Below are 14835 nucleotides of genomic sequence, written 5' to 3'. Positions count from 1 at the left end.
CTAGCTGGTTCGTACTAAGCAGCCAGAACAATTGCGTTTGCTGCTGCGTACTCCAAAAAAAGGCCGATCATGGCGGCTAGGTATCTATGATATATGTACTTTTTGTGGTAAGCTCTGCCTCACGTCTCGCGCGCCAGGGAAGGAGACTGAACTCCCACACCGCGCAGTCTGCTCAGACTTGACGCTCGTGGACTCGCGCACAATTTCGACATGGCTTCGCGGCGCGTCCGAAGCGAGCGGCGCGCCAAAAAGTTGTTGGCAAAAAAAAACTCCATAGGCGGACCACGTGGCTGTCGTCGCGGCTGAAGCAGCGTCGGTGCAGGGCTCGTCGACCGCGGTGGATGCGCCGGGGACTCGTTCGCGCGGGCCTTGTCAGAGAGCGACTGGCGTTTCTTGTCTTTTTCGGGGCGGTACTCGTGTTCCTCTGCGCTGTTTGTAATTATGGGGCCGATCCGCATGCCGACGGCATTGACATCAGCCTGCGAGGGGCCGGCCGCTTTTGCGTCCTGGTTAATTACAATGGATGGCGTCGTGTTACGTGCACGATCCAGCGTCTGTGGCGGCACGGTCCGCTCGTTCTTGTACAGACCCGACAAGCGCTGGCCCGCTGACCCAGTGCTATCGCGATTCCCGTAAGATATCGGCCGCGAGCGCCGAAAAGACGCGTCTGGCGTTTCGCGCTGCACAGACTGGCTAACATTGTGTAAATGTTCCGTAGCGCCACCGCGCTTTACTTTAGAATCAGATGCGGTCTCCAAGGCGGTGCTCATCAGCTTCTGCGGCGCCTCCTGGTGCTGAGCCAACATGGCTTGGAGTTCCTGTGCTGCCTGGATTTCCGAAAGCAGTCTCTGCTGCTCTTGTAAAACCAGATGTTCACTCTGCTGGTTTTGAAGCTGGAGCGCACTCAACTGCTGCGTAAGCTGTGCCGTGGTTGCGTTGGCCATAGCGAACGGCGGCATGGGCGCATTGTACAGCGACGGAAGAAGCGGTGATTGCGCATTTCTTGGATCAACATACGGGACACTATTCATCCAATCCATGCCCCCATTGTTAGGCTGTGGCTGGCCGTGGGATGCGCCATATGCATCCGCCAATGCCAACGCGCTTGTCTGACTCGCCATTGTCTGCCAATGCATCATGTCGGAATAGCCACTCGGCGCATGCAGCGGCGTAGGGTCGGTAGTACGAGACGACGGAAACGCATGCATCTGTTCCTGTGTATTTGGCCTAAACTGTGAGCTTAGCGCCGCCCACTCCTGTGCTCCTGTGCTCTGCGAGTTATTTCGGTTATCTGGGCACGTCATGAAAAAAGGTAATACACGCTGATGCCTTACTAATGCCAGTCGCGATGACGTGTAACAAACACTACCGTCTGGGAGTTAAGTGCAGCGTGGATTTTCGTGCATCGCCGCTATGGCGTTCGACGCGAAAGAAGCGATACGAGAACCAATCACATTACGTACACCACGTGCGTTTTTCTTTGTTGCTCAAACTTTGGCGTACTGAAAGGTGCGTGTGCGAACCAATAGGCTAATGACAGAGTATTGCTTTTTCTCGAAAACGAACTAAACACAGCCAATCCTGGCGTAGAAACCTTGCACCTGCCCGCATTATCACTTTATCTGGGTCCGGTACACTAACGCTCGTCACTATAATACAGAGCCTTTGTGAGGCTGTCTTTTCAGCACTTCTTAAATTAGGCAATGAAGGGAGCGATTTTCTCTGCCGTGGCACTGGCTGCTACAGCCCTTGTGAGCGCTGCTCCCGTGACCAAGGAGAATGCGGTCGTGTCTACCAATGAGAAGTGGTCGAACTGGAACCCCTATATGGTGCAGAAGCGCAGTGAGGATGCCCCCGAGTCGGACAACAAGTGGTCGAACTGGAATCCATATATGGTGCAGAAGCGCAGTGAGGATGCCCCCGAGTCGGACACAATGGTCAACTATCCATTTCCTCCCCAAGTGGTCGAACTGGAACCTCAGAAGCGCAGTGAGGATGCCCCCGAGTCGGACAACAAGTGGTCGAACTGGAATCCATATATGGTGCAGAAGCGCAGTGAGGATGCCCCCGAGTCGGACAACAAGTGGTCGAACTGGAATCCATATATGGTGCAGAAGCGCAGTGAGGATGCCCCCGAGTCGGACAACAAGTGGTCGAACTGGAACCTCGGTATGGTCCAGTAATTTTCGTCAAGTCCATGCTACATTTTGGCGCGTATAGCTTTTTTTTACTTCCTGTGACGCCTTTGCAATTGTGTCCTCAACTTTATTTTGCGCATCGCAGCCTGCTAAAGAGGCAATGTGCAAACTAGCCCCACCCATCCTAAAGAAGCTTACTTTTCCAAGATCATATGTACGGTAAACATCTCGATTCGGCGATGACAGATGTTGTGTTTGCATCACAACATAAACCTCAATTTTTTTGAAGTTTTATTTATTTAATTTTTTTGCGTTCACTATCTCGAACGATGTGACGTTTAATCTTTTGGGAACAATGCAGACGGTAATCTCCAATAGTAATGGCAAGAATCGTATAATACATAAGTTATACATCTGCATACAGCAACAATTTCTTCCCCATGGCAATGGAAGACTGCAGCCAAACACTAAGCTCTTCATCGCTGTTAATCATGAGACTGTCTTTCTTATCGTCCAGCTGAAGAACACGGATATCATCGCCGAGACGCTCTTGCACCTTGAGCAGTAACGATTGCCTTGTGAATTGCGTTGGCATACGCACAGCCAACATCTGGTCGACATCGCCTCTGCGCATCACCTTGATGCGGTGGTACGGAGTTGTTCTCAACGTGCCCGCAGGCCCAAACATATCCGATACACCGGATGAGGACAGGTTGGAAGGGGATGGGATGCCGTCCGTATTTACAGTGCATTGCTTCATCCGTAGTGCCTGGAGCTGCGTGGCGAGATCCACATCAAAAACAGGACTTTCTGTTTGCAGAGGCGTATTTGATCCACGCCCATTTGAACACGAGGAAACACTGATTCCACATCGGTCCCCGGGGCGTAATTCCAAAAAGGACCGGAGAGAGGCGGAGCGTAAGATTTCGTCCGGAAGCGCGGCAAGTTGCTGCAGGTAAGCATCTAATTCGTTCAACTTTTGCACCGCCGCGTGCGGAGCCGCAGATGTTGGCGGGCCTGGCATTGTCGGCAAGGTATACTGCTTCGTCACATTGGACGCTGCCAAATCCTGCAAGAGTCCCTCGTGAAACTCTTGGAAATCTTCATAGAGACGGAAGAGAGTCATGTCGCGCATTTCGCGCCATTGCAGTGGCTCAGAAGAATTGGGCGAATGGAGCATAGAAGCATATGAAACACGAAGGCGATACCAATAGTCCTTGTTATCCACATGTGACGCCTCTACCGTCGCAGAGACCATCACGCCAGCGGGTAGGAATTGAGGTGTGTTGAGTGACTGATCACAGGAAGAGGGCAAGCTCCATTTGGAGTCCATGCCAGAGATAAAAGAACCAGAGGGCGAGCGCCAACTCCCGGAACGACGCTTGGGCGAGTCGTTCTCAGAGTGTGAGCTTTGCATAAGAACTGCGCTTGGCTGGGGCGTCGCATTTTGCATGCCTGCCAGGCTCCGGCGCGGACCGTCTGGGCGGAAAGGAAATGGTCCATCTTGTGACATTTTGGACATCTTGTCCAGTGTGTTGTCAAACTTACCCAGCGGTATCGCATTCTGACGCTGCTGTTCGTTCGTTTTCTCCCATTCCTGAGCAGATGGCATTTGCGAATAAAGCGATTGTGCATCTGCTTTCGATACCTGTTCGCCGGTCGCAGTATCACGAAAAACGACGTGGGACATGGGTATCAGTCCAGGCGGTCCAAGCCGTGCGAATGATTTGGCTACAATCCACTCGGAGCCAGACCGTGCGAGAACAAGAATACCGTCACCTTCCTTGACGCTCATTTCTTGGGGTCGTTCTGCAACATAGTTGTACTTAACCGTAGCAAACCAGTTGCTCATAGGGCGCGGCGTGGTCGATCCGCTCCTTTGATTGTCTGTTTGGCTGTCAGGAGGAACGCCCGAGGGGTTCAAATCGCTTTTGACTACCAAGTCGAATGCCGCAGAGGGAGCGCTGCGATGCAAGACATCAAAGTACGCCTCCGGAACAAATCCGCGCGCATTGGTGATCGGGTTGCAAGCTTCAATCCAGCCAGGTGCTTGCTCCTTTAGTTGGTTATTCATGACATGAAAAAAATCGCCTTTTCGGAAGCTGAGTTCGTACGGTGTTTGAGAGACGTAGTCGGCTGTCGCTCGAATCACTTGTTTCGGTGGTTGCATACAGTCTTTGCGCTTCTCGTGACTGCCGCTTACCGAACGAGAAGAAGAGCGGGAGCTGCTAGTCGTGCGGTCGCGCCACGTTGCGCGTAAATCACGCAGCGATCCCATGATGAAGTTGTAACAAGGATGCAAGTCCCCAAAAAACTAGGTCGGCAGATTGTAAAATAGGGGCACGCCGCTATAATATACAAGAGTATACCAATACCAGTATTGTATTACTGAAGAACAATCAACACAGTGGTGAAAGCCATCAGGAAACAATGGCTTTTTGTTTCGCGGATTTACGAGAAAAGCAATGCACGAATCGCGGGGTGCTTCGCAACGGCGCCCACCCAGGGACCATGGAGCTGACTAAATTTGACATAGTCGGCGCGTGATGCACCCTTGATTGGGCAAATAGGTCACCTGCATTTACAAGCATTGTATCTGCAGAGCAACTACGCCAAACTACAATAAATGGATGGCCTTTGCAGGCGGATCTCAGGAGAATTGAGATGCTATCTCCTATGAAAAAAAAGGAATGTCTAATCAAAAGTGAAAAAAGAGTAAGGTTTTGCCGTATACCAAAAAAAGTATTCTAAATGTGATTAATGATGCACCACGCTACGACGTAAGTGCATTGAACAGCAGGTTAGGCTGGTCGTTCTGGATGAGCCTGTTGGGCGCCGAGACACCCTGCATCTCTCGCATCACACCAAAAGGCGCATACGCCTGGACAAAGTCCTGCTGCTCAAACCAATTGCCCATTTCCAAGTGGAAGTCGACTGTCTTCTGGGTTGAGCATTGCGCGCCGCCGTTAAAGTTCTGGCAAGCGTACTCTGTGACCCAGATCGGCTTGCCGTAGCGGTCATGCCAGTCATTGACATATTTCTTAAACTTTGTCGTGGACGTGTCGTAAAAGTGCAGTGCCACAGAGTCGATCGCACTCCAAACGCCAGGGCACGTCGTACGGAACTCGTCCATCCAGTCCGTGCCGCTCGGCGCGCTGGTAGTCGCGGGTGACACAATGTGGAAGCCGTGCATCTTAAGCGGCACAACGTACTGTGCCATCAAGGAGCATGCCTCTAGAGGCGACATGTCTGCCTGGCCACGTTGATTGGGCTCGTTGATGCCCAGCACACACTTACCTTGGTTGTACTTACCGTTCGGGTCCTGTGTGACGCGGCGGTTGAAATCCTGCGCATTCTTTGCACCCCAAAGCATAGGGCAGAATGTAATGTCAGTAGTAGCGTTCTTCCAGCCCGGCGTCGCGTCCCACGAGTAGTACCAGCCGACATTTCGGTTAATAAAATTGTTAATGTCAAAGCTGTTTTTATTCGCCCAAGACAAACCGAACTTGGGCATGTTGTTAAAGCTAGACCGCTGGTGCACGCCATGCATAATGTCCGGGACACCAGACAAACCAGGGGAAGAAGATGAGCTGAGTGATGCAGGAGCGCTGGAGGAGGAGGAGGAGGAGGAGGACAAGGAGGAGAGCGGTTCCAGGGTCGGGGTGCTAGACGTGCTACTAGCCGACCGCGTCATCGACGCCGAGCGACTATACGTGCTTACCGCAGCGTTGCGCGACGCAGCACGATTTGCACCACTGCTCTGCGTCTGCTCGTTGTCTGGGTTAAAAACGGAGTCAATTCTGTTGCTGACCTCCTGCAAAATCTCATTGCCATTTTCCCATTGCCAGCGGCGATCCAGCGCCGCTATGTCCTGTGCTGGGAGAGCGGAAGCCTGCACCGCAGTGGCAATAAACAAAGCCGAGATGACTGAAAAGACTGTAAGTTTCATTGGACCAGCAATGAAGGGTTAGTGAAGGGGGGTGTAAGGAGAAGGTAAATGCGAGATGGAGAAGAAGAAGAAGAGGTGCTGTGCTTTAACTACGCAAACGCGGCTGCCAGAGTCCGACAAACGTGCTTGGCACAATAGATGTTTGTACTGCAGTTCTTCATGACCCAATTACATGCATCGTATCGATACGATCCCTACGCCAACAGTGTAGAAGTTTGCCAGATAGGCCCGTGCATTTTCACGTGGCATGACGCGCGTCCTCCACTTAACGCTCCTTTGCCGTCCGCGATGGAGCCTATGCGCGCGGTAATTACCGCGCGGTATCGCGGCAAGGAGCAAGAGATTGAGGTTGATCGTGCGTCTTTTGTATCTGAATTACAAGAGGCATTTTATTTTGCGTTTGGCGTTCCCGCTGCACACCAAAAACTGCTTGCGCAGCGCCCCGTTGCCGCCAACTTGGCTCGCATCTTGCAGCGCGGTTTGGCGCCAGCAACGACGATCAGCGAGGCTGGAATCACGGGTGGCATGCATATTACAGTACTTGGCGCTACTGAAATCGAGGTACGGCGAATAAAGGCGGAAGAAGGTGCATGGGCTCGCAGAAATGGACCGAGACAGTACCATCTCAGCATGCTGCGCAACACGAAACCGCGCAGTACCACCACGCCAGCACCACCACCAGTTTTTCTCAAGCTTGCTGTACATCCTGGCATAAGAGACACGCATCATTTGTATGGAAAAGTGATGCAGTACTTGGAACGACTCGCGAATGACCCAGCCGTATTGCATGTATGTCGCTTGCATGCGTACAAAGTAGGTATGCTTTCCGAATTGCTTCCACATGAACATCCCCAGCTGTTGGGATTGAATGAGAACAGAGGGCAGCGTATTTTGCTCCGCATTCGCACCGACGATGCAGACGGGACGCGAGACTACAAAACGACGCGGCGTGTACTGATGCACGAGCTTGCGCATAACGACGTACGTACATGGTGTACTTACCCACAGATCTCAGGCCACCCCCCGGAGTTCAAAGTGCTCAATAGCCTGCTCAATAAGGAGCTGGAAGCGTTTGAGCGTGCGCAGGAGTCAGGCTCACATACCCTTAGGCGCGGCCCTGCGTACGAGCCGGCGACATTGGGTGCAGCACCCGGCAATGTGCGTGGCGGTGCGTACGTCCTCGGCGGCAAAGATGCAGCGCAGGGTGTGCCATGCGCCTCGGACCAATTAGAGGAGCGACGCCGACGTATTCTACAGGCTACAGAAGCACGGCTAGCGCAGCTCGACAAGGAGATCGATACCGGCTGTGGCAACCATCTGCAGCAACCGTAGCGCATGTATAGAAGAACTGTACGACGCGCCATGCGTACCGTTGCCTCGCAACGACATGCGCAGTACAGGCGCTGTGGACAAATTCGGCCATTTTCGGCATGGGTATCTTGACTAGTAGCGCCACTCGAGCGCTCCTACGACGCTGTTGCGCACACCCTTGGCCGGAGTGTACGCCTCTTTCTCTACATGGATTGTACTGGCCCGCAGGCCAGAGAGCGAGTGGCTTGGAACACGAAAATGGACCTGCAATGCATACAGCGGATGGCACGTCTCGCCCGTCGTGAGAACCGCACCCCGGAGCGTGATGGACGAGTGTGCGCCGAGCCTGCTAATATTCCAGCGCAAGAGCCGCTGTGCACGATCAAACACGACTGTGCCTTGCTCTATTCCCCCGCTCGCAAATGTGCCATGTTCGTGCACGGACGCATCGACTCCCAACGCCGCATCTCCAAGCTGCCACTCCACAAGCACCGCGTGCAATGCAAGCTGCGGCTCGACGCGCGACTCGATCGCAATCTCAAATGGAAGCATTCCGGGATTCGCGCGATGCCTATCCAAGCGCACATGCACATGCAATGGAGGAACGCTGCTGCGCGCCGACTTGCCCAGCGCCGCATCGAGACGGTACGTGCCCAATTCGACTGTCCCGTCCGGGGGAATGAAATTAAGGATATGCGCCGCGTTCCATTTTTTGACGCGGATACATGGATGCCAGGCACTATCGTGCATGATTTTCGGCGTGTTCAAGTGAACCGTGAGCTCCGGCATTCCCGACAGTTTCGCCGAGCACTCCAGCTGGCCCTGTAAGTCGAGCACCACCGGCGTGCCATGGCGGTCGACGATTCCCGAAATGTGCTCGATAAAGTCAAAGAAGATTTCGTTCTTGGTGTACTTGGCGTGGCGTCCACGCCATGGAATGGGCGACGCAAGCGACGTGCGTCCCTGCTCGGTTTGCGATCCAAGCCCGACGGTTTGCACAAGCCGATCGAGCCAGCTGGGCGGGAGGACAATATCTTTGAGCAAGTTGACTTCGGTGATCAGTACATTCCCGTCACCATCCAGCATTTCCTCCAAAAGTTGGTATACAATATCGAAATTATTCGCGATTAGTTCTTCCGTCATGCAGCTGGCATCGCCGGACCCTATCAGGTACTCTTGCAGTACAGCGACAACCTTGTGCAAAAAGCACAAAGGGACAAGTGGGTCAATGTTGCGTGTAATAGGCATCACGAACCGCAGCTCTCCCACCTTAATCTGGCATAGTACCGCGCCAGGCAAGGCGCGCGGCTCGGCTTCTGCACTTGGCCCGGCAGCCGCATCCGTCGACCATACATTGTCGTCTGCAGAGGAATGCAAGTGCTCCGGCGACGCAGACCCTTCGCTCGCTTCCTCGCTTGAAACACTCTGGACATCTGCAATGTCCTGGTGCAGCGGCATGGCGAGCACTGGCGGCAGCGCCCGGTCCTGCGAAAAACCGTCCCCACTCGCACACGCACGCAGCGCATTGTTCATGTGATCGACAAACATGAGTGGGTACGCCAAGCGCCGATTCCGGAAGCGCGACAAAACGATCGGCCGCCCCTGCGCGCCGAGAATGAAGAGACCGTCCATGGCAAAGGGTGGAGGCGAAGCGGCGTCGGCGGTTAGTAGTGGAGGTGTGCACGTGTCACGCGTTTTTTTTTGTCGTCGCGCCTTCCTTGCAGCGAGCATGAGCTTAACGGCTGGCGTAACCGCAGCGGGCATCCGCCAACCCGCGGTGGAATATATCTGTGCAGGTACGTATTTGACGAGCTCACCAAAGACTGCTCTGCAACAAACGAAGTGCGCGCACGCGAGCCAATCCGCTGCCGCGAATGTGGACACCGCATCATGTACAAGAAACGCACAAAGCGTATGGTACGTACGCTGCACACCTAACACCAGCTTCACTTTGAAGCGCGGTAGATATATACATATCTATATCTATCTATATCACGCGTTATCTCCCCCAGCACGGCGTTTCCGACGGTCGCGGTCGCGATCGCGGTCGCCTCGACGATCGCGCACAGCGTCGCCCTTGTCTCTTCCCCAAGCGCGCATCGGCGGATCCCGCTCCCGTTCGCGGTCGTTCCAGCTGCGGTCAGTGTCCGTAGACTGGAGTGCTGGCCGCTCGACGCGCCGTGCACGTTTCGTGTCGCGGGCATCGGTGGCAGGCTGGTGTGAGTAGTGCAAATACGTACAGAACTTGGGGCACTTGCGCCGCTCTCGTTGCTGCCCAGGCGGTCTGCCAAGGAGCGCTTGCGCGAGCGCTCATCTTCTTTAGACTGCGCCTCTTCAGGCCGACGCGCCGTCTCTTTGGAGTCGCGTGCCTCTTCGGGGCGGCGCCGATTCCAAGCGGCATTTCCGCGCGGTGTTTCGTCGCGCCTGCTGGACCATGTCTCTTTGTCCGAATAGCGCGATGGGCGCTCTTGACCATCGTGTGTATCGCGCCGAGACTCGCCCCATCCACGGTCCCGGTACCTAGGCTCCTGCCTCGTGTCGCTGCCGCGGATACGCAACGAGACGGGCTCTTCGCGCCGGCTTTCCTCCTCGCGGCGCTTGGCTGGATGTCGTTCGCGGCGCTCGTCCTTAGCTTGCGACTCTTTTGGCGTTTCCTTGCGAGGCTTGGGCCTGGGCTGTGCACGTTCCAGTGCCGCTTTGGGCGCCTTGGCCGTACTCGATTTTTGTTTTTGTTTTGGCGGCGGCGATGGTTTGCGTTCTTTCTTGGGCGCGACGTACGTAAAAACGTCAAGGGCCGTCCAAGCGCTGGCATGTTTATTGAGCGTGGCAACGAGCCCTTGGGCAAGCACCTTGAGATCGCCACGCGACTCTTTCTGCGCAATGGAATCCACGGCTCCTCCCAATGCTTTGCCGTGCTCGCTGTACAGGGGGAAAAAACTCGCGACGCGGTTCAAAACGACAATCGCATTTCGGATCCGCATGTACTCATCCGACTGCAAGCACTGTATGAATGCATCGGAAAGCGAAGTGTGCCACCGCAGGACCGTAGCGCGGAATGCATACCATGTAAGCGGCGTCGATGCATCGCGCTGACGAATTCCGCGCCTGCCTTCCCAAGCCAGTGCGAATCCGCACACGCGTTCCGAGATGGCCTCGCGGTTGTACGCCGCTTCGTTCCGCAGCCATGCGTGCATATCGCCGAGGATCGCAGCAAGGAAACGCGCGTAGCTGCGCGCTTCATTCTCCGTCGCAAGGAAGAGTGTTTGCGCGACATGCTGGCAAAAGAGCGCGTCGTAGACTGCGAGCGTCGGTAAATGCTGTGTGCCGTTTGTGTGCAGCAAGCGGAGGAAACGAGCGGCAAACATGGCATCGATGGGCGAGAGCAGCGCGCGTGGATGCAGGCACTGAGCAACCAGCTGTTCGACCAGCAATCCTTTATCCACGTCCGCAGGGAAAAAAAAGCGCGATTCGTGTGCAAGGCGGCGGCGCGTCGTTTGGTACGAAAGGGTTTGTTCTTTGAGCTCGGCTGTAAGCTGGGTAATGTTGTCCTGCAGGCGGTTGCGCGCGGATTTTTTGATATTCTCCGATAGCTCGGCAGCTGCGTCAACTTCGCGCATCCAAGTGCGGAAGCGAGCAATTTCCTGCTGGTAGCGGTCCATCGGCACGGAAATGTCCGAGAGGCTAAGCTGCCAGAACGTGACAAAGAATGGCGCGCCCAATGCGCAAATTGCGCCCTCAGGGAGGCATTCGGCCATTGTTTCCACCACGGGCGTTAGTGCCAAATTCCAGCAGGGCGTTTCGATAGGGGGTTCCGCGGCGGCCTCATCCACACTCTCGTCCATCGCTTCCCGCGCCGTGTTATCGTTTGCCGCCTGCGCTTCTGACACAGCGTCGTCATTTGGCGCCAAAGTTTCGGCGGAATGCTTCACCTCTACTTCTGCCTCTGGTAGCGCTTCGTCCATACACTCGCTACTCGTCTTCCTTTCCGCCCTGCTCTTCTCCTCCTTCTCCAACCTGCGCATCTCATACACGAGCTTGGGCCTCGTTATGTGGAACGCAATCGGCGCATCGATCGCAAATCGCTTGCACAAATCCTGCGGCGGCGGCAAGCGCCGCGCAAAGTCCTCGAGTGGCATTGTCGACACCAAAAAGTGCACGTACTGAAACAAAATCTCCTGGCAAGTATCAAACGTACTTCCCAACGACTTGATGTGCGCGTCACCGTCTGGCTCCTGAAATATGCACGCTTGGCGCCGCTGCGCAATGAGGATCAGGATCGGAAGCACCAGATGCGATGCTGCAAGTGTACGCAGCAGCTGTGCACCTCCTTTCTTGTACGCACTGCGCGCGAGCAACACCGACGTGGGCGCTGCAGAAACCCCTTTGGGGATAAAAGTGAGCGCAGCCTCTTGCTGGAGCAAAAATCCTCCTGTAAGCGCCGCAATTTGCAGCTCGGACAGCTCGCCGATCGGCTCAATTCCCGCCATTTTCTGGATCAGCTCCTCGAGCACGACCAAGTCCTGCGTATCCTCTTTTACCAGGCGGTTCGCAAGGTACTGCAAAAGCGGCGTGCAGTTCACCGAGGCGTATTTCTTGTAAAATGCACCCGCAAACGACGCGAGCGACTTGAGCCACAAGCTCAAATTCGTCCCGTCTGACTTGGTGCGCTCCTTGTCTGGGTTGCTGAGCGCCTCGAGCAAGCTGAATGTAAGGATATCGTACTCAACCGCGGTCAAGTACTTGGCCGCGTCGACCACAGGCTCAATCAGGTTATCATACGACTGGATCTGGTGCAGCACCACTGCGAAAAACACAGTCGGATTGGGGTGGGCGGCCTTGGCGAGCGTCCGGCCCATGTTCCGCACATTGTCTGCACTTACACGCCGCAAAATCGCACGCGCTTCGCGCTCCGTTTCTTTCTGGCACGCGCGCAGTTCAGCGCGCTTGTACACCCTGTGTTTCCACTCGCCATAAATCCGGAATCGCTCCGTGTACGGCAGAGGCTCCAGGATGGACCAGAGTGCGTAGAGGAGCGCAGGATTCGGCGCCGCGAGCGAAATTGCAGGAAGGATCATGGCGCGCGTCACGCCAAGCCACAAGGACAAGTCCATATGCATGTATGCGGCACAGAAGCGACACAGGATTTGCAAGAGCTCTGTGTCCTGGTATAGCTGCGCGCCAACAGGGCGCAGCATAGGGAGCGCGATAGATACAACGGCGTCCACATCGTTGCATCGCACCACATTGCGCGCCCAGTCGTCGACGAAAAAGAAGAAACGGCGCACGAGGGTCGCTTGCGGAAGAGGAACGCAGCATGTGAGGGCCAGCGTTGGCGCCTGCTCCGCACATGCATGCGGCAGCCGCGGCGGCAAGGCACGGCCGAGGCTTGTGCCTTGCGCCTGTGTGTGCATTGCAATGTTGTCGTACGCGGGCTGGAGCATGTACTTGACAATGCGCACGTAGGCCGCCATCAGCGAGGGGTACGCTGCAAAGAGCCACGCATGCTGGCACACAATCGGCGCTACGAGTTTGATGGCGCCACACGCAAGCAGAGCGCGCATGACATGCACGAGCTGCGCCGGGGGCACATACGCTGGCGCAGCAGGCGTGGTTGGCCCTTCTGCGTCGCCATCCGCCTCCAACGGCGCCGCCATGGCCAAGGCATTTTGCGCGCCGCTGCTGTTGCTGGCCAGCGCATCATCGTGGCGCTTTTTTAGACTCTCCAGACCTTGTGCGGGTGCAAGGTAGGGCATCAAGGCATCGAGCGATACTAGGTCGGCGCGCACAAGCAGCGCGGCGACAAAATAGAGGTTCTCTGGTGCGGGTTCGCGGGTATCTTGGTTTGCGTAGTGTGCAAATTGGAAGCCCAGCACACATGCAATCCGCTCTGACTTCCACGTCGACTTTTGCAGGAGCGTGAGGAAGAAGGGGTAATGATGCACGACATGGGTGGTAAATACAGCGAGCACCACATCTAACGCACGCGCGGCATCGAGGCGAAAGTAGCCGATCAAGGCAGCAATCCGTCCCAAGAGCGCTACCGCACGTTCTTCGCGCGCTTCGTCTGTTTCTTGCTCGGCCACACGAGCGTCGTCGTACCATACCGACGCGCCGGTTTCGAGCTCAGCGGCGATGGGCGGGCCACGCTGCGCGGTGACCTGCGCCAAGAGCGCTGCGTAGCCCTCATTCTCTTCGCGCAGAAGATTGTATTTCTGCTGCTTAAAGTAGCGGCCCGTCCGGATCTGTATCGCGCGGCGCTGGAAGATGCTTGGGTCGACCATGCCGGCGGCGCCAAGAAGCGGCACATCTTGCCGCGTCGCAGTGGTCGTTTGGTCCAACACGCCGTGGTCGACAGCGGCTACAAGGATGGCGGCAAGGCGCGCGCGCGCACTGCTCAATGAAACGCGCTCGCCGGACCACGCTACGTCGTCGACGTCGCTATCGCGCGCAGACTGTACTTCTTGGCGTGCATCCAATTCCCAGTCCACGGCCCAGAGCGCATCCAAGAGCACGTCGGAGAACGCGGGGGTATGAATCGTGAAGATAGATGCGAGGACGTCAGGTGCCGGCGCGATGGGCTCGAGCGCTGCGTGCCGAAGGAGCACAATAAGTGCACGTTGCACTGCACGCGCGTCGCTTGTAAATGTGGACTCAAGCTGTGTGCGTCTTGAGTGAGTGGAATAAGTACGTACAGTGCTTCAGCATCGCTGCCTTGCTCAAGTGCGCAGGCGGCGGCGCGCAGCCAGTCGTCCTGTGCTTGCATGGCATCGCTCCGCAAGGACGGCGCGCGCGAAGGGCACAGATCACGTGACCCCCTTTAGAGCGCGGCCATGGCACGGCGGTGTGCGAGTGCGGGATGGGGTGTGGGGCGCGGCGCGGTGTGGCGCATCGATGGCTGGAGCTGTAGTATGGCGGTAATGGCGCGGGTGCCTGCGAAATATTATGCAGTGCTATGGGATACTGCGAGAAAAACACCGATTCCTGCCCAGAGCAGCACGAGCATTATCGCCATGCTTGTCCATGCGATCTCCGTGCGTGTTAACGGGTCAAATCCCGCGGTGATGACCGGCGGAGTGCTGCCAGTGCGCATCTGCGGAGTTATTACAGCGGTGCCTTGCTCTTCAAGCTCGAATGCGTGCTCGGCGTCGTCCTCGAGTGCTGGCTGTGCGATGCCAAGCGCCTTGTATGTATGTGCTTTGCTGCGCCGCGCGCTGCCTGTCTGGGCGGCAAGCAGAGAGGAGCGGTCGCTCATGAGAAAGCGCAGCAGAGACTGTGGGGCGCGGCCGCGTAGTCTTCTGTCGCGTAGGTACAGCGCTCGAGGAGGCGCGCGGACGTCGCAGTAAAAAGGTAAGCATTGCACACGTCCATCCCTGCCTACGTAGGAGCCATGCACACTACATGCGTCGAGGTATGCATACGAAGACATGCGTGTGCACA

The 14835-nt window shown here is 56.0% G+C and overlaps 8 protein-coding genes across 8 annotated transcripts; 2 read left to right on the top strand and 6 right to left on the bottom strand.

Annotated features, from left to right (window-relative positions):
- Positions 1-119: 119 nt before the first annotated feature.
- MVES1_002784 (uncharacterized protein) lies at positions 120-1304 on the bottom strand (the record flags this gene model as incomplete). The annotated part of the gene is made up of 1 exon (XM_056207606.1): positions 120-1304. The coding sequence occupies one exon, from the start codon at positions 1302-1304 to the stop codon at positions 120-122; it is 1185 nt and encodes a 394-aa protein (XP_056063581.1).
- Positions 1305-1703: 399 nt separating this feature from the next.
- MVES1_002783 (uncharacterized protein) lies at positions 1704-2183 on the top strand (the record flags this gene model as incomplete). The annotated part of the gene is made up of 1 exon (XM_056207605.1): positions 1704-2183. One exon carries the CDS (start codon positions 1704-1706, stop codon positions 2181-2183), a length of 480 nt encoding a protein of 159 aa, XP_056063580.1.
- A 361-nt stretch (positions 2184-2544) lies between these two features.
- On the bottom strand, positions 2545-4416 carry BEM1 (bud emergence protein 1; the record flags this gene model as incomplete). The annotated part of the gene is made up of 1 exon (XM_056207604.1): positions 2545-4416. The coding sequence occupies one exon, from the start codon at positions 4414-4416 to the stop codon at positions 2545-2547; it is 1872 nt and encodes a 623-aa protein (XP_056063579.1).
- Positions 4417-4911: 495 nt separating this feature from the next.
- Positions 4912-5684, bottom strand: MVES1_002781 (uncharacterized protein; the record flags this gene model as incomplete). The annotated part of the gene is given in 2 exon segments (XM_056207603.1): positions 4912-5662; positions 5680-5684. 2 exon segments carry the CDS (start codon positions 5682-5684, stop codon positions 4912-4914), a joined length of 756 nt encoding a protein of 251 aa, XP_056063578.1.
- A 691-nt stretch (positions 5685-6375) lies between these two features.
- Positions 6376-7419, top strand: MVES1_002780 (uncharacterized protein; the record flags this gene model as incomplete). Its single annotated transcript, XM_056207602.1, has 1 exon — positions 6376-7419. The coding sequence occupies one exon, from the start codon at positions 6376-6378 to the stop codon at positions 7417-7419; it is 1044 nt and encodes a 347-aa protein (XP_056063577.1).
- A 111-nt stretch (positions 7420-7530) lies between these two features.
- Positions 7531-9030, bottom strand: MVES1_002779 (uncharacterized protein; the record flags this gene model as incomplete). The annotated part of the gene is made up of 1 exon (XM_056207601.1): positions 7531-9030. The coding sequence occupies one exon, from the start codon at positions 9028-9030 to the stop codon at positions 7531-7533; it is 1500 nt and encodes a 499-aa protein (XP_056063576.1).
- A 360-nt stretch (positions 9031-9390) lies between these two features.
- RLR1 (THO2 plays a role in transcriptional elongation) lies at positions 9391-14161 on the bottom strand (the record flags this gene model as incomplete). The annotated part of the gene is made up of 3 exons (XM_056207600.1): positions 9391-9612; positions 9639-14064; positions 14091-14161. 3 exons carry the CDS (start codon positions 14159-14161, stop codon positions 9391-9393), a joined length of 4719 nt encoding a protein of 1572 aa, XP_056063575.1.
- Positions 14162-14338: 177 nt separating this feature from the next.
- Positions 14339-14650, bottom strand: MVES1_002777 (uncharacterized protein; the record flags this gene model as incomplete). The annotated part of the gene is made up of 1 exon (XM_056207599.1): positions 14339-14650. One exon carries the CDS (start codon positions 14648-14650, stop codon positions 14339-14341), a length of 312 nt encoding a protein of 103 aa, XP_056063574.1.
- Positions 14651-14835: the final 185 nt, after the last annotated feature.

Source organism: Malassezia vespertilionis, chromosome 5, assembly GCF_029542925.1.
Source record: "Malassezia vespertilionis chromosome 5, complete sequence".
Classification (NCBI taxonomy): domain Eukaryota; kingdom Fungi; phylum Basidiomycota; class Malasseziomycetes; order Malasseziales; family Malasseziaceae; genus Malassezia; species Malassezia vespertilionis.
This window is presented reverse-complemented; position numbering and strand designations above follow the sequence as displayed.